Consider the following 19,331-nt stretch of genomic DNA (forward strand, 5'->3'; position numbering starts at 1 on the left):
TTCAGCAAATATATCCAGAAGCTGCTTTATTTATCACTAGATCATAGTATTTGGGCTCGGCTGGGCGAGCAGTCAATGATCACGCTGTTAATTTATAGATTAGTTTATTTCTGCCTTTGGCTGGTTCTTGCTCTTGTTGCCAAGGATTGCAGCGTGCTTTCATCATCCTGGCAACCCTACCCAGTTTGAAGGGACTTAAATCCCAGAAGATCGATCGAGGAAGAGAATCAGTTACCCCCCACCCATCCCACCCTCTCCAGCTCTCGTCCACATTGTTGTCATCTGTCAAATCACCCTTGCAGGGAAACATATTAAATGGAGAAAAATTATGAGTGTTCAGCTCTCCACTATGTTTGTATATATGTAGATCGTTTTGCAAGCCAGAGGGGATTTTTGTTTTTTTTAAGAACACTCAATATCTAACAAAAGAAGAATTTCTACTGCAGTCACTCATGCAGTGTCCCTTGATATCAGATGCTAGCAGGATAAAGGCATAGTTGAGCTGTAATCCAAAAATGGCAAACAGCGGGTTGAAATGAAGTAAACAGTCCATATGGAGTAGCAAAGCATAGTATTCCTGGAAGATAGGCTCAGTGGTAGAGCGCATGCTTTGAATGCAGAAGGGTCTGGGTTCAATCCTGGGGAAAGACCCACATGTGTGTGTGTGTGTGTGTGTGTGTGTGTGTGTGTGTGAGAGAGAGAGAGAGAGAGAGAGAGAGAGAGAGAGAGAGAGAGAGAGAGATTTATATACTGCCCTTCACTTTACACAAGGCAGTGTGCAGAAATAAAGCAAATACAAACTAGATTTTCCAGTTAGCTCAGTTGGTTAAAGAATGGTGCTGATAATGCCCAAGGTCACAGGTTTGCTCCCCCTATGGGCCACCTACATATTTCCACATTGCAGGGTGTTAGACTAGCTGAACTTTGGGGTCCCTTCCGACTCTACAATTTCATGATTAATAATACTTTTTAAAAATCTATACCCAATTACAATCGCAACAACATATGCTGTAGTGGTTAAAGTGTTGGAGCAGGACCTGGGAAACCAAGATTCAAATCCTGCCCCTCAGCCATGAAGCTCACTGGGTGACCTTGGGTCTGTCACTGTTTCTGTCTGACCTACCTCACTGGGTTATTGTAAGCAGGGAGTGGGTGGTGCTGTGGTCTAAACCACTGAGCCTCTTGGGCTTGCTGATCAGGTCGGCAGTTCGAATCCATGTGATGAGGTGAGCTCCTGTTGCTCGGTCCCAGCTCCTGCCAACCTAGCAGTTTGAAAGCACACCAGTACAAGTAGATAAATAGGTACCACGGTGGCAGGAAGGTAAACAGCATTTCCGTGCGCTCTGGCATTCGTCATGGAGTTGCGTTGCACAAGAAGCGGTTTAGTCATGCTGGCCACATGAGCCGGAAAGCTGTCTGTGGGCAAATGCCTGCTTCCTTGGCCTGAAAGTGAGATGAGTGCCACAACCCATAGTTGCCTTTGACTGGACTTAACCATCCAGGGTCCTTTATCTTTCTTTCTTTTTTACCTAGCAGGGCATTTTTTTCAGCCGGAACTCAGCTCCAGCACCTCTTAGGTAGGCACCATTGCCATTATAAGAGTACAAGGGAGGTGTTCATGTTGAATCTGGCACCTCTTTTTCTAGAAAAACAGCAAATTGGAGGTGATTTTTTTAAAAAATATTTACAGCAAAGGGGAACTTGCATCCTTACTTCATACACTTTTCTCAATAGCACAATGCCAAAACGATTGCAGGAATTGAGATCAGGGAAGTAATAATAATAATGATGATGATAATACAGTGGTACCTCTGGTTAAGTACTTAATTCGTTCCGGAGGTCCGTTCTTAACCTGAAATTGTTCTTAACCTGAAGCACCACTTTAGCTAATGGTGCCTCCTACTGCTGCTGCACCGCCGGAGCACGATTTCTGTTCTCATCCTGAAGCAAAGTTCTTAACCTGAAGCACTATTTCTGGGTTAACAGAGTCTGTAACCTGAAGCGTATGTAACCTGAGGTATCACTGTAATTTATAATGGGTTTTCTAGCCACTCTAGGAGGCTTCCAACAAAAGATTAAATATACATTAAAACATCAGTCATTAAAAACTTCCCTAAACAGGGCTGCCTTCATGTGTCTTCTAAACGTCAGATAGTTGTTTATTTCTTTGACATCTGAAGGGAGGGCGTTCCACAGGGCGGGTGCCACTACCGAGAAGGCTCTCTCTGCCTGTCTCCCCGTAAGGGGAGACAGGGTTGGGTTCAGTTCACTTTGCTCAAGTGCTTCATTGGTTTGAAGTCTATCCCCAACACCTCCTGTTTTATAAGTGAATGGGCAGATATGTAAAACAAAGATGAGAGAGTGCACCTGACCAACCCATGTTTTCAAGCAGTTATGCAGGGCCACCTTGGGTTTCAGGATACCCTGAAGGGGTATAATTTCTTCCTTAGCCTGGTTAGGTCACATGTCAAAACAATAAAAAAAGAAAAGTTGACAAAGTACGCTACCGCACCGTTCATGACAATATTGAGCAGAGAAGCACTAAAGGGGTCTTCATAAATCATGTCTCAGAATGTAGTCTGTTGATATAACCCTTCCACATCATGGCTTGCTGGAGGCAGCAACAGCATCCCATCTTTGTTGACACAGGATATGAAAGTCTCAAATTCATCCCTTTTAGCAATCCCTCTTACAACATGGAATTGATAAGCTTTGGGATGTTTTTGTTAAAGCAGCCCCCTGTTATTTTCGGGGGTGGAATAGCTGGCGCATATTTGGATGCTGTGGTATGGTGGCGATGGTGTTGAATTAAGCAGGTTTGAAACCCCAATCCTCCATGAAACTCACTGCGTGACCTTGAGGCAGACACACTCTCTCAGCCAAACCTCCCTTAACAGCTTTGTCGTGAGGAGCTCCTTGCCGGAAAGGCAGGCTATATATGTAAATGATAAATACATTCTAAACTCCATCTTCCTCCAAATTTGCAAATTTGCTCCCTTATCATCAGCAGCCAATTTTCTGAGGAAAGGCTCCAGAAGACTCTTTTATTTTTAACCAGTAAGAAAAATGATGTACTGTAGAGGTGAGAAATGGAATAGGATGGTAATTTTCATTCCCTCCACCAGCAAGTCCTTGCACCTACGACCTCCTTACTGTTTGCATTTCCTTCCTTCCTTTTTCTGGTCGCATCTTCTGTGCTCACAGAAGTGTAGCGGGCAGCAGCTTGATTCAGAGAGACAGCAGCTGTTCGTGTTCATGGTGTGGATCATCAAACCTAATAGGGCTTGTTAAAAGTGCGACAGACCAGGGATAAGCTCACCAGCTCACTCCAATCAACAGGGTGTCAAGCCAGGCCTCCGAAATGCCACCTTAGGATGCTGTTAACACTTGCATCCCTGCTTCCAGATCCCTAACTTTTAAGGACTTCAGGAGGCTTACAGGTAAATATAAGCTTCAGTAGAAAATCACCAAGGCTGTCACCACTATCCAAATAGACCTGCTTGTCCTCTACCTGGATTTCAAATTTCAAATGCTCTAATTAAGAAACTTAAGTCCTCTAGGCAGGATGAGAACAGGACAAACTACAGTGATTTTGGAAGTTTCTGATCTTTGTTAACACAACCCCAACCTTTCAGCCAGTGGCTGAGAGGGATTAGTCAGGGCTATCCAAATTCAATCTCTACTCTCTGCTGTTTTTAAAAATTTGCACCTGAATATCTCTCTCTCTCTCTCTCTCTCTCTCTCTCTCTCTCTCTCTCTCTCTCTCTCTCACACACACACACACACACACACACACAGAGAGAGAGAGAGAGAGAGAGAGAGAGAGAGAGAGAGTTTGCAATGTATATTTGACAAGAAGCAAAGTGGCAAGTCGACTGCACTGTAAGAAGATGCATACAAGCAGGATTTTGGCATGCAAATACCCAACCCACCATCTATGTTTACCTCTGAGAATGTAGAGATATTTGCACACCAGTGAATGAACAGAGCCTGTTGCCACATACAAGCATCTATGGACTGGAGAACTAATCCCAACAGTGGCACTAGAAAAAGAATAATGGGGGAAATCATACACAGGGAAACATTATTAGGCGAAACCAGCAGGACCTTCTGAGCTTCCATTCTTCCAAAAAAACTTTGGGATACATGGGACGGTGCCATTGTGCCCACAACCACCAAATCCAAGGTGGATCAGTGAAGACCCTCTGGTGGGGCATTCTAACCACCCAGATATTGACATGGCCTTCCTCGGGATTCCTTGGAACTTCTAACATACAATTTTTCCAGGTGGCCCATGCCACTGTAAAAGGGTCCACACCCCACAGTTTAAGATGCAATGTCTTAAAATGATGGAGAGTATTAAATAGAGTGAAGAGAGTGAAAACAGGCATACATTATTCCAAAGTTTCAGAATTTCAAATCAAAGGCTTATAAGGCAAATCAGCACACGGAAGCCACACCTGGTTTTATTTTGCAAAAGAACGAAATGGTATTGCTCACTACAATTAAAATTTTACAAAAATATTCGCTCATTCTTGAAGCCCTTTTTGGTCTCTCTACCTTCTGAAAAAGCTGTCTGGCACGGAGCAGTCTTGTCATTCTGATGGGCACCGAAGCCTCCATGTGCAAACCAGTATTGCACTTCACCTTCCCCCAAGCTGACATGCCCGGATATTTGGGACTACAACTCTCATCAGCTGCAGGCAGCACAGCTGGGGATAATGGGCACTGGCTGGACCCAAGAAGAATTGTAGTCCGAAACATCTGGCGGCCACCAGGTTAGGGGAAAGCTGCTTTGCAATGATGTCCCTCTCATCTTTGAAGTGCCATGCATGGTTGTTTAGGAAATATCAGGAGATCATCATCATCATCTTCATCATCATCATTATTATTATTAATATTAATATACCGCCCTATACCTGGAGGTCTCAGGGCAGTTCATAGAATAAAACCAAAATAGAAAACCACAAAATACATAATCAAAATAAAAACAACAACCCAATAACCCCCACCCCCCCAAAAAAAAACATTTTAAAAGGGGAAAGGATCCTCACAACATTTAAAGTAAGACAATTAACAAACCTGGACAAGAGCCACTCGCTGGAAAGACCATTATCTCAGAAATGTTTGCAGCAATATTTATTTATTGGCAACCAAATTGGCCAGGTGCCTTTCTGATACAAAGACAAAAATAGCTTTGAAATAAGAGGGGGGGGGGATTAGCTTTGGTTGTTGAGCAGATGTAATACTAGCGCTTCATCTTCCGCAAGGGAAAGGCCTGTATCTAATGCTGCAAATGAGTCTTCTTTGCTGAGTTTGATCTTCTTTCTTCTTGGCGCTGTTTCTACCGGTGATCCGCTTCCACCAGAACGTTGTTTGTCCATCCCAGGGCCACTGCAGAAACAAATAAATCACCCTTTTAATAAGTGCATTTGAGCCAATTAAGCATCATGCAAGCACACAATTCATTTTTAACAGAGGCAGGTTTATGCACAGATAAGGGACAAGCACGTTGATGGCTGTAAAAAGAGGAACTGTAGATTGAAGAGCTCAAAAGTTGAGACCAATTCTGCTGACCAAGGCAAATGTGTCATTAGTTGCAAGAAACACAGATTTACCATTGCTTTAGATTAATTTACTGTTTGTTGATGGGAAGCAACAAATATGAGCACGTGTAAATTTAAACGCTCGCTAATATTGTGGACTAAACATGTCTTGCTTCTCGTAATCAGATATGCGTTGTGACTTGTGTGGCTTCGACTAAGAGGAGCTCTGGTCAATCACAGCAAAGCAGCATCTAGTCCACAGTAGACCACCAGGTGCCCTCAAGAAATCCATAAGTAGGGCTAAAATGTAGTAGTCCTTGGCCACTCTTGCTCTAAGCAACCAGTAGCTAGGTGATACACCATTTTCAAACATACAGGTTCCATACAACCATCACAGCTATCACCCAGTGATAGAACTATCCTCTGAATTTGTCTATTCCCAACTTTCCAAATTTAAATTTCTCCAAAATAACAAAAACAAATTGGCAATAACCTTGTCAAACACTTTTTTTGGCATCAAGGGATAGGTTTGAAGCCGAATCTCTCTCTCTCTCTCTCTCTCTCTCTCTCTCTCTCTCTCTCTCTCTCTCCTATTCCAAGCAAGCAAATTGGCAACCAATCTTAAATGATCCACTCCTTGTGAATAAAAACCCCTTAGTCCAGATGGACTATTGTTGCTGGCCCTGCCTGGATTCTATTGGCAAACACAGCTGTTAATATTTTAACATCTATATTAGGGAACACATTCTGCTGTAACAATTCAGTAAGCACAGTGGTAGGGGACAGCAATCAGTTAATAGGAAGCCGGTCGAATTTGCTCTGGATTTTTGGAGGGCAACTGTCTATCATGGGCTGGTAATTTTTCCAAAAAATAAAATAAAAAATGGTCTGGTTATGATATCAGCATGGGCAATTCACTCCCAGTCTGATCTGAAAATCATTCATTGGTGTATAGGTAGGTTTTTGTTTTTAAGAGGAGCATCCTCCTGCTGCCTTATAAAACCAAAATTTAAAATGTGTTTTGTTTAGGTCAGCACTGTTTATACTGACTTTATTGCAAACACAAATAATTGCAGGGGCAACAGAGTGCCCACTATTATGAAACACCTAGCAGGGCTTTAAAAATAATAACACAGCATATTAAAATGTGAATTTGCGAAGCAATAGCAGCACAGTAAAACTTCCCATTCCCCAAATAAACAAAACTGGAAAAAAATATTTTCATTTTTGCTGTCTCTGTCAAAAAAGATAAAATTAGACCTATCTGTTTTGCAGTGGGATTGCAGGTGCGCATTCCATATGCTCTGCCTACCTGGGCTGTTTTTGTCGACAAGACCACATCGTAAGTATCATATTCCATTAAACTAAAGAAAGATCTCTGTGCAAGCCCAGAATCTCATCTTTGCGGAGGATGGGTGGCAAAATGCTGAGAAGATTGTTATTAATATATCACTGATCTAACGTTAACATTTTTTGAAGAGGAAAAACTGAGACATGAAGACTTTTTTACAGCCGGGTCTTGAGACTGTCTGGACATCAATCAAGGTATCTGCTATCCCCATGTTACTGCTAGGACTCTGGGGTTGAGAGGTTCACATAATGAAGCATGCGTGAAGACCGGACATTAGTGGCAGCTCTTGTGGCAACTGCTACAGTTCCTACCGCTGGGTGCTGCTGATGAGTAGGTGAGGATGAAGCTGTACCCTTGTTGGAGAGTATCAGGAGAAGGTGGAAGGGACAGCTGAAGACATTTTACTGCCTGAGACAAAGGACAAGGTGGCGCCTCTCTCCATTCCAGGTACAGAAGCCACATAGAATTGCAGGTGAACCTTCCTTGAACACAGGTGACGTGATAGCATCCTCCATTGCATCTAAGGCAGTGGAGGATTGCCAGGACAGGTTGTGTAGCAACAGAATAAAATGCCTAGGAGATTCGGGAGTAACAGCGTGAGGTGGTTGCCTCTCTGTGCCTAATGGTAGGACTGGCGCTGAGTGGCAACAGAAGCAACCTGGCTGCTACTCTAGCACCAAGCATGCAGACAGAATACTTACTTATTGGTCCAGGCCAGGCACTCAAACAGCAATTTGCAGAGAATGACACGCCCCCCACCAATAGAGTGGGAGGATCACAATAGGCTCCTCCTACGGCTGCTGTAGCCACATTTTGAAAAGGAAACAACCCTCCACAAGATGAGAAGCCCGATTCCCTTCCCTACTTGTGCCAAGTTGCTGCTTCAGCAGCCACTAGCAAGAGAGGGTCAAACTGTAGTCATTTGTGGAGCCCAGGGAGCAGTGCATCCGACTAGTCCCAGGGCAAGGTCCAACCAGATGAACCAGGCATTGTGGTTTATAAAAGGAGGTTATTGTCCTTGCCCATAGCTTGGCTTGTTTAGAAAATGACCAGGGCTCATTATCTCTGCCATCAGTCCTCTGCCAAGGACCACTGGGAGTCAGCTCCTCCTGCCACGCAAGAAGACCAACCTGTCTCCCATCCAAAAGCCAAAGGAGGAGGAGCCACAGGGAACTTGCTTCTCGCATGCCCTGCCTAAAAGAACACTCCTTTCCAATGGGGCTGCAGAAGGAAGAGGGCATTTGGCTGGAGTAACAAGAGCCACCAACCGTTATTCAAGAAGAAGCGCCAGCAAAGGAAAGGAAAGATGAAGCAGGCCTGAAGTTTGTAGAGTTTGTAGGGCAGCAGTTGAAGAAGGAGCAAAAAGGGTTTTCTTGTGTGTGTGTGTGTTTCCTTGTGGCTGATTAGCTGTTTTCCCTGTGTAAAGGTCAGAGGGGGCAGGGTTTCTGTTGAGGCAGGGGATTAGCTGTGGGAGGAGCTTATCAGAGTTTGTAGGGCAGCAGTTGAAGAAGGAGCAAAAAGGGTCTTCTTGTGTGTGTGTGTGTTTCCTTGTGGCTGATTAGCTGTTTTCCCTGTGTAAAGGTCAGAGGGGGCAGGGTTTCTGTTGAGGCAGGGGATTAGCTGTGGGAGGAGCTTATCAGAGTTTGTAGGGCAGCAGTTGAAGAAGGAGCAAAAAGGGTCTTCTTGTGTGTGTGTGTGTTTCCTTGTGGCTGATTAGCTGTTTTCCCTGTGTAAAGGTCAGAGGGGGCAGGGTTTCTGTTGAGGCAGGGGATTAGCTGTGGGAGGAGCTTATCAGAGTTTGTAGGGTAGCGGCGCGCGCCTAGCGGCGCGCGCACTTATACCCATCTTTTAGATTCAGGGGAGCTAGTCTCAAACATTTGTTGGGGGAGACCTAGGTGTTGTTTTTTTTTGTTTGTTTGTTTTGTGGGGGAAGTTATTGTCCTGTCTTCAAGCTTTTTATGATGGAGGACCTCTGTAGCCACCCCCAACGACACGATCTCAAGATGGAAGGGGAGGGAACATCTGCAGTCGCCTGCGATTCCTGCGCAATGTTTGCCATCTTGCCAAAGGTTGCAGGCAGCTTTACCTGCAGCAATTGCATGTTGATTGCCCTTTTAAAAGACAAAGTCCAGCAACTGGAGGAACGTGTAGCTACGCTCCAAAGAATTAGAGAGCTGGAGCTCTTCTTGGAAGCAACAGAGCACACCGTCCCCACCAAGGAGGAGACAGGGGACTCCCCTGAGAAGGAGGCTAGTTCATCAACACAGGAGCCAGATATATGGAGAAACGTGACTCAAAGAAGTAGGAGGCCCAGGGTTCACTCTGATTGTTTAGAAATACACAATCGCTTTGAGGTCCTCTCCCCTAGCATGGAAGACGAAGAGCAGACTCCATTTGAGGATCTCTCCTTCATTACAGTCGATCAGGTATATGAAGACGAGCAGCAAAGTCAGTCCTCAGGGAATGTGCAGGCGACCTTGGAACGGACAGCTCACGGAAGAACCCCGACCAAACCCAAGAGGAGGCGTGTAGTGGTGATAGGGGATTCCCTACTGAGGGGAACAGAAGCAGTGATCTGTGGGCCTGACAAGATGTCTCGGGAAGTGTGCTGTCTCCCCGGGGCTAAGATCCAAGATGTAACTGAACAACTGCAAGGAATCATAAAACCCACTGACAAATACCCCTTCCTCTTGGTTCATGTGGGAACCAATGACACTGCAAGCAATAGCCTCCAGAAGATCAAAAGAGACTACGAGGCTCTCGGCAGGAAATTGAAGCAACTAAATGCACAAATTGTCAGCTCGTCTGTCCTCCCAGTTGAACGACGTGGCCCAGGGAGAGAGGGCAAAATAATGGAAGTGAACAGCTGGCTTCGCAAATGGTGTAAACAGGAACGGTTTGGATTCTTAGATCACGGACTGCAGTTTCTTGAAGATGGACTTCTAGCAAGCGATGGGCTGCACCTCACAACGGTTGGGAGAAATGTTTTTGCCAAAAACCTCAGAAACCTCATCAGGAGGGCTTTAAACTGACTAATGTGGGGGAGGGAGACAGTGCTCCTGAAGGTAGGAGTCTATCAATTAATGAAGATGATCATCCAAATGTCATAGACCAAATGGAGCAAACAGCACGCGGACCTAGTGGTGGGAGGAAAAAATCCTTAAATAAGAGACACGGGGGAATGATTAATGGACTTCAATGTCTGTACACTAATGCGCAAAGCATGGGAAATAAACAAGATGAGCTTGAGCTCTTGGTACAGCAAACTAAATATGACATAATAGGCATCACTGAAACCTGGTGGGATAAGTCCCACGATTGGAATGTAATAATGGGGGGATACAATCTATTTCAGAGAAACAGACCAGACAAGAAAGGAGGAGGAGTGGCGTTATATGTCAGGGATGTGTATACCTGTGAAGAGATCCAAGATTTAGAACCTCAAAGCCAAAGTGAGAGCATTTGGGTCAAAATTAAGGGAGAGAAGAATAACAGAGACCTCGTTGTGGGAGTTTACTATAGATCCCCAAGCCAAACGGAGGACATAGATGATGCCTTCCTGGAACAGATGGCCAAGCATGCAAAAGGAAGGGAGATAGTAGTAATGGGGGACTTCAATTATCCGGATATTTGTTGGACGTCAAACTCAGCCAAGAGCATAAGGTCAAACAGATTCCTCACTGGCCTTGCAGACAACTTCATTGTCCAGAAAGTGGGAGAAGCAACAAGAGGAACAGCCATTTTAGATCTGGTCCTAACCAATGTTGATGACCTGGTTAGTGGGGTAGATGTGGAAGGATCATTAGGCGCGAGTGATCATGCTCTTCTGAAGTTTACTATACAGCGGAAAGGAGCAGCCAAGCATACTAGGACTCAATTTCTTGACTTTAAGAAAGCCGACTTCATAAAACTTAGGGAAGTGCTGGGTGAGATCCCATGGACAGCAATACTAAAAGGAAAGGGAGTTCATGATGGCTGGGAGTTTGTTAAGAGGGAGATAGTAAAAGCACAACGTCAGGCAATACCAATGAGACGGAAACATGGAAGGTGCCTAAAGAAGCCAGGGTGGCTATCTAAAGAACTTTTAACTGAATTAAGATTAAAAAAGGATGTGTACAAAAAATGGAAAAGGGGGGAAACCACCAAAGAGGAATTCAAACAAATAGCCAGCACGTGTAGACACAAAGTCAGAAAAGCTAAAGCACAGAATGAACTCAGGCTTGCTAGAGAGGTTAAAAGCAACAAAAAAGGCTTTTATGGGTATGTTCGTAGCAAAAGGAAGAACAAAGAAACAGTGGGGTCACTCAGAGGAGAAGATGGTGAAATGCAAACAGGGGACACAGAAAGGGCTGAACTCCTCAATGCCTTCTTTGCCTCAGTCTTCTCCGATAAAGAAAACAATGCCCGACCTGAAGAATTTGGAGCAAATGATTCAGCAAAGGAAACACAGCCCAGAATAACTAAGGAGATAGTACAAGAATATTTGGCTAGTTTAGATGTATTCAAGTCTCCAGGGCCAGATGAACTGCATCCAAGAGTATTAAAAGAACTGGCAGATGTGATCTCAGAACCACTGGCAGTCATCTTTGAGAATTCCTGGAGAACAGGCGAAGTCCCGGCAGACTGGAGGAGGGCAAATGTTGTCCCTATTTTCAAAAAGGGGAAAAGAGAGGACCCAAATAATTACCGCCCAGTCAGTCTGACATCAATAGCAGGGAAGATTCTGGAGCAGATCATTAAGCAAACAGTCTGTGAGCACCTAGAAAGGAATGCTGTGATCACCAATAGTCAGCATGGATTTCTGAAAAATAAGTCATGTCAGACTAACCTGATCTCGTTTTTTGACAGAATTACAAGCCTGGTAGATGAAGGGAACGCAGTGGATGTAGCCTACCTTGATTTCAGCAAGGCATTCGACAAGGTGCCCCATGATATTCTTGTAAAGAAGCTGGTAAAATGCGGTCTTGACTATGCTACCACTCAGTGGATTTGTAACTGGCTGACTGACCGAACCCAAAGGGTGCTCATCAATGGTTCCTCTTCATCCTGGAGAAGAGTGACTAGTGGGGTGCCACAGGGTTCTGTCTTGGGCCCGGTCTTATTCAACATCTTTATCAACGACTTGGATGATGGACTCAAGGGCATCCTGATCAAATTTGCAGATGACACCAAACTGGGAGGGGTGGCTAACACCCCAGAGGACAGGATCACACTTCAAAACGACCTTGACAGATTAGAGAACTGGGCAAAAACAAACAAGATGAATTTTAACAGGGAGAAATGTAAAGTATTGCACTTGGGCAAAAAAAAATGAGAGGCACAAATACAAGATGGGTGACACCTGGCTTGAGAGCAGTACATGTGAAAAGGATCTAGGAGTCTTGGTTGACCACAAACTTGACATGAGCCAACAGTGTGACGCGGCAGCTAAAAAAGCCAATGCAATTCTGGGCTGCATCAATAGGAGTATAGCATCTAGATCAAGGGAAGTAATAGTGCCACTGTATTCTGCTCTGGTCAGACCTCACCTGGAGTACTGTGTCCAGTTCTGGGCACCACAATTCAAGAAGGACACTGACAAACTGGAACGTGTCCAGAGGAGGGCAACCAAAATGGTCAAAGGCCTGGAAACGATGCCTTATGAGGAACGGCTAAGGGAGCTGGGCATGTTTAGCCTGGAGAAGAGGAGGTTAAGGGGTGATATGATAGCCATGTTCAAATATATAAAAGGATGTCACATAGAGGAGGGAGAAAGGTTGTTTTCTGCTGCTCCAGAGAAGCGGACACGGAGCAATGGATCCAAACTACAAGAAAGAAGATTCCACCTAAACATTAGGAAGAACTTCCTGACAGTAAGAGCTGTTCGACAGTGGAATTTGCTGCCAAGGAGTGTGGTGGAGTCTCCTACTTTGGAGGTCTTTAAGCAGAGGCTTGACAACCATATGTCAGGAGTGCTCTGATGGTGTTTCCTGCTTGGCAGGGGGTTGGACTCGATGGCCCTTGTGGTCTCTTCCAACTCTATGATTCTATGATTCTATGATTCTATGAACTGGGAATCAATGCCCTCTTACGGCTCACTGCTTTGTTCTGGCCTTGAAGAACTGCTCTCTCACAGTGAGGGAACCGCCAGAAGGCAGTTTTAAGAGGTGGCAGAAAGATATTTCGAAATTTGTCTGGCAGGGCAAAAAGCCCAGAATCAAATTTAAAATATTGACAGACGCCAAAGAAAGAGGGGGGTTTGCCCTGCCGGACTTGAAATTGTACTATGAGGCAGCAGCATTTTGCTGGCTGAAAGAATGGATGCTCCTCGAAAATACAGACATCTTAGATCTGGAAGGTTTTAATAATGCTTTCGGTTGGCATGCATATTTATGGTATGACAAAGTTAACAGTACCTTTAAGAATCACATTGTTAGAAAAGCGTTGTTTAATGTTTGGATAAGATACAAAGATTTGTTGGAAAACAAAACCCCTAGATGGGTCTCACCAGTGGAGGCCAAGGCAGTGAAGAAACTCAATATGGAGGTCGGATGGCCGAAGTATTGGGAGATCTTGGAACAAGATGGAGATAAATTTAAACTGCAAAGTCATGAGAAACTGAAACATAAGGTACAAAATTGGTTTCAATACCATCAAATAATGGAATTTTTCAAACAGGACAGGAAAATTGGCTTCCAGATGGAAAAATCAAAATTAGAAACTGAATTGTTAGAACCCAGTACTAAGAATTTATCTAGAATGTATAACTTGTTGCTGAAATGGAGTACACAGGACGAAACAGTCAAATCAGCTATGATTAGGTGGGCACAAGATGTTGGTCATAACATTATGTCAGCTGACTGGGAATGGTTATGGAACACCGGTATCAAATTTACGGCATGTAATGCCCTAAAGGAAAATATTATGAAAATGGTATACAGGTGGTACATGACCCCAGTCAAGCTGGCAAAAATTTATCATCTGCCCGATAATAAATGTTGGAAATGCAAAGAGACTGAAGGTACTTTCTACCACCTTTGGTGGACATGCCCAAAGATTAAGACTTTCTGGGAAATGATCTATAATGAAATGAAAAAGGTACTTAAATGTACTTTTCCTAAAAAACCAGAGGCCTTTCTCTTGGGCATTGTCGGCCAATTGGTGTCAAAGAGGGATAGAACTTTCTTTATGTATGCTACTACAGCAGCAAGAATACTTATCGCGAAGTACTGGAAAACACAAGATCTACCCACTCTGGAAAAATGGCAGATGAAAGTGATGGACTATATGACATTGGCCGAGATGACAGGCAGAATCCGTGATCAACGAATGGAGACGGTGGCAGAAGAGTGGAGAAAATTTAAAAGCTATCTTAAGGACCATTATAAACTTAATGAATGTTAAAATGTTCTGGTTCCCAGAAACAAAGGGATACAGTGACACAAGGTCAGACTATAGAGAGGACTAAGAGGACAGAGGTGGAGAGTAACAATTGGGAGTTGCTATAAAAATATGGACATTGGGATGCAGAAAGGGGAGGTATGGGGAAGTCTGAGAAAAGAGGTCTACGAAAATAGGGGATGAAACTATACATGTATGTTTGTTCTTTTAAGTGTTTGTTGTTTAAAACTTTGTAAAATCAATAAAAATTATATTAAAAAAAAAAAATGAAGAACTGCTCTCTCTCCTCTGCCTTTCCCCTCCCCTCTCCAATCACCGCCTGAAAAGCGGGATGAAATTATAGTAAATGAATAGCAAGTCCGTCTGCTTTTCTGGCACGTCTCAGAACAGGCGTGCTTTGAGAAGTCTTGGGCCCAGAGCACAGTGCTTAGTGTCTGAAGTGAAAAAGAGGTGGATGGAGGAATCTGGAATAAAAGGTTTTAAGTGCTAGCAAGATGACAGAATCATAGAGCGAGGGAAAAGAGCTGTCAAGGCTGTGTAGTGAACAGTGGAGCCGCCAAATCCACAAGCACAGACAATCCTCAACTGCATAGTTTGGAGCAGCCGTTCTCAGCCTGGTTCCTTCCAGAGGTTTTAGACTACAACTCCCATCAGGCCCATCCAGCAAAGCTCTGCCCTGGAGCCCAGGTCCTGCTTCTCCATGCTCTTCCTGCCTGTCCACCTGCTGTTCTCCTCCAAGTGTGTGAACAGTGACAAGCATGAGGAGAATGAGGAGATACCACTTAGGGTTTGTAAACCTGATGGCAGGGTCCATTTCTCTCTCTCTCCTCTCTTTCTTTTAACTGAACTGATGTGAGCTTTGGGAGACAATTGTTGTCTGCCAAGCAGGGTGAAAATATAGGCATCACCAGTGAAGCTTTGACCTCTTCCTGAGCTGTGTGGTGGAACTGAAATATCTATCCAGCACATATATAGAAAATGGATAATGGTCCCTCAAACTTTCCTCCTGGATTTGTGGGGCAGATTTAAAAAAAACACAAACCAAACAAATAAAAGAAAATAGTAAAAGGCAGAATTGCAAAAGGAGCCTCGTTTATGTGTAACACTAGTCATGCACTTCCCAGCCTGATACCCCTAGTTTTATAAGCAACATGGAGTCTTGTGGCACCTTAAAGAATAATGGATCTATTATTTGTGAGCTTTCTTGGACAAGTCCGCTTACCATACTTTTCCAATAAGACGAGGTTTTTAAAGTAAAAAATAAGGTTAAAAATTGGGGGCGTCTTATACATGGATAGTGCATATGCGAGACGGGCGATTGGTTGTAGCCACGAGCAGGAGCTTTTCAGTGGAGATTGGGTGTGTGATTTGTGGCTGTGTCAAGGGCTGCTGTGGATTGGCTGCTGCTGCGGCAATTGTGTGTGTGACAGGCAGCTACTGGCGGCGAGCAGGCAGACGCTTGTTTTCTTCTGCGACGTGCGCAATCGGCAGCATATACGAGTCGGGTGAGTGATTTTCAGGGCGTTCCCCTCCAAAAAAAGCTCAACAAATCTGGGCAATCCTCCCTCCATTTTCTTAAATTGGAGTCCCCAAAAGTAGGGGTGTCTTATACACGGGGACGCCTTATACATGGAAAAATATGGCAATAAGATGCATGAAATGATATCCTGAACTGCAGTTATGCATACACATGGGAGAGGTGTGTGTATGTGGATTGCAAAAAGTGAGATCACGGGAAAATGAAATGCATTCTCCGCTCCCTTTTGTGCAATTCATTTCCCTCTGACCTCACTCTTTACATCCCAACTATATGTATGGGTACCTGCAACTCAGGATAACGCTTCATGCATCTGATGAGGTGGGCTGTAATCAACAAAAGATTATGCCATAATACTTTTGTTAGTTTCTAAGGTGCCACAAGAGTCTCCGTTGTTTTTCGCTGCAAAAGGCTAACATGGCTACTCCTCTGGAAATAAGTTTCTTAAGGAAGCTGATCTGCCAGCAGCATGCAGAGCAGGGAGTTTAGGGATAGCCGGTCCCTCAAGAACTGCCGTTTTGCTAATCAAGGACACTGGGCGGCAAGCCACACACATACATTTTAATTTACAAGGCCACGGCAAGAATTCTAATGAAGATTAATTAATGCAGACCCTTCTGCAGAGCCCCTGCACTGCTTCTTCCTCACTCAGTGTCAGAATGTTGACTGCACACAGCGGTAGTAATGAAAATACAATGTGTGTTGTGTTATTCTCCTTTTTCCCCCAGCCATTCTTTCTAATGCACAATGAAAAAGTTCTAAAATGAGGTTTAAGAAGGAAGAAAGGAATAAGGTTGATCTTGCCTGAGATTCATTATAGGTTCAAGTGCCCCCGAATTCAGAAGACTCAATGAGGCTGTTTTGGGCAAACCAAGTAACAAGAGCATAGGATGAGCCAAAGACAATTAAAATGGAAATTAAATTAAATTAATCTGGGCAAAATGAAGGTTGTTTCTCCTTTAATGGATTAAACAGCCAACAACAAATTCTACTCGTCTACCAGTATGATTAAGTTGCATGGGTGATGTCACATTATTACACTCTTATTATCAGTGACTGTTTAAAATAGTTTGCAATGCTTATTGCATCAGAATGGAATGTTAAAATGGATTTAATGGGCACAATCTGACAAATTAAGCCCACTGAGAATCAATGGGTATTTGAGCACCTAGATTGTGCCAGGCTGTGGCTTTTTTCTGTCTGCTTTCACGCTAGCTGCTCTCAAATGGGCTCCTCTGCAATACCAAACCTACCGTATTTTTCGCCCTATAGGACGCACTTTTTCCCCTCCAAAAATGAAGGGGAAATGTGTGTGCGTCCTATGGGGCAAATGCAGGCTTTCGCTGAAGCCTGGAGAGCGAGGGGGGTCGGTGCGCACCGACCCCTCTCACTCTCCAGGCTTCAGGAAGCTATCCGCTAGCCGTGGGAGACCCAGCTCTCCCGCGGCTAGCGGAGACCTTGCCGGCACCCAGAAGCTTGGGGCACGCTGAGCTCCGCACGCCCCAAGCTTCAGGATTAGCGCAGCGGACCTGGGGGGGGAATAAAAAAAAATTCCTTTATTTCCCCCCCCAAAAAAAAAACTAGGTGCGTCCTATGGGCCGGTGCGTCCTATGGGGCAAAAAATACGGTAGTTATTTCAGCATCAGCAATCTTGTTTTCAGTTGCACAGTGTCAACTGCCAGGTTGCATTGTTAGTCCCAGGCAAAAGTCAGAGCAAGATTCCTAAAGTGGTGCTTTGTTCTCTCCTTCCCTCGTTCCTGCTTGGTGGCAAGTTCAGGGCAGCCTTTACGAGATTAGTTTCCTTTGGAGGAAAGCATTGGAGACATGAAGTGTATTTGCAATCATTTGTTCATTTGCACAGGTTCAGCAGATATTGCAGGAGCACAGGAGCAAGCACACAATCATCACTGATAATGTATAAAGTCTTTCAGCCTCAAAGCCAAGCAAGAATGGATCAGAAGCAAATTTAACTACTTGCTTCTCAGCCATCTCAAGTATACTCTCTTAGCACTCTGAGGCCAGGGAAACTGGCTTCAACATCTACCGCTTAATGGAGGGCAACCTCACTTAATTCTAAACTAGAATTAGACAAAGAATAGCCATATACAGTGGTACCTCTGGTTACATACTTAATTCATTCCAGAGGTCTGTTCTTAACCTGAAACTGTTCTTAACCTGAAACTGTTCTTAACCTGAAGCACCACTGTAGCTAATGGGGCCTCCTGCTGCCACTGCGCCGCCGGAGCATGATTTCTGTTCTCATCCTGAAGCAAAGTTCTTAACCCGAGGTAATATTTCTGGGCTAGCGGAGTCTGTAACCTGAAGCGTATGTAACCTGAAGCGTATGTAACCCGAGGTACCACTGTACAACATGGCAGGTATGTACAAGTCAAGTCCATAAAGCTCAGGTTGATTCTGACCTGCTTGGTTAGTTTGAACTGTGGTTAGCTCAGAACCCCCCCAAATTTAGATGTTACTAGAAATTCTGGGGGGTTTAAAAGGAAGTGCTTCTTATGCCCGCTTCACAGAAGCAAAAGTTCTCTTTCCCTTCACCCACCTGTATGCTCTCTGGGGGTCCTCCTAAATAATGTGGAATAAGGTGTGGGAGAGGAGAAGATGGGAAACTTACCTTTCATGAACTTCCAGATGTTAGCTTACTTACACCAAGACTTACTAAATAGCCATGCTCCTCACCCTTCGATAATCTCTTCCAGCAACAGATCTCATTACAGTATTTTAGAAACTAAAGGTGTACCTAGTTTTAAACCTTTAAAACTAGCAAAGCTCACATATAGCATATGTTCAAAATGAAGGCTGAATAAAAACAATAGCCCACAAAAAAGCAGCAAACATACTAAAACCTAAACCATAACGTGCCACTAGCTCATAATGAGGCTGGCAACCAATCATCTCCTGCTTTGGTCACCAAACCTTCATCTCCCAACTCCTTCAGGCGATGAACTTCATCTTCAGTCCACTGAAACTGCAGCTGCCAAAACTGTCTTTGTTCTCCATCATTCACTGCTACACAGCTTGTGCCCTCTCCACCGTGCTGCACACAAGATTAAAATGTCCTTCAGCAGCCTATGCTTTTAAGCCCTCAAACCACCTCTAGCCATTCCTAGGACCCACCCTCCTCCTCCTGTCTTCTCTGCTCCGTCTCTTGTTTTTCTTCCTCCTTCCTCCCTGCCTTCTTCTGAACCATCACAGAGCATTTTCTTTCTTTATTTAAACAGATAGATCTGTGTCACTTCTCTGAAGCTCAAAGTGGCTTGCAACGGGACCCTATTAAAACAAAAGATCAATACTAGTAACATTTGCAAAATGGGAAGTAAGTAAATAAATGAAAGAAGGCCTTTACATCCTCTCTGAAAGGCTATCAGAAAGCATCTCAGTATCTCAGGTAAAGCTCGTTATCTGTTCCTTAGGGCGTTCGTATATTTGGCTATGCTCAATCTAGGCAGCAAAACTGGCCTTTGCTTGTTTTGGAGCAGTGCATACTTCTGGGCTAAGCACA

The 19,331-nt window shown here is 44.2% G+C and overlaps 1 protein-coding gene across 1 annotated transcript in view; it reads right to left on the reverse strand.

The window, feature by feature from the left end:
- Positions 1-5,124: 5,124 nt before the first annotated feature.
- DDX10 (DEAD-box helicase 10) overlaps positions 5,125-19,331 on the reverse strand; it is a 174,117-nt gene continuing 159,910 nt past the window's right edge. Inside the window, exon 18 of the mRNA XM_081199358.1 lies at positions 5,125-5,394. Coding sequence (XP_081055484.1) covers positions 5,220-5,394 — 175 coding nt within the window. The 3' untranslated portion in view covers positions 5,125-5,219. The remainder of the gene's footprint in view (positions 5,395-19,331) is intronic.

Source organism: Podarcis bocagei (assembly GCF_964188305.1).
Source record: "Podarcis bocagei genome assembly, chromosome: 6".
Classification (NCBI taxonomy): Eukaryota; Metazoa; Chordata; class Lepidosauria; order Squamata; family Lacertidae; genus Podarcis; species Podarcis bocagei.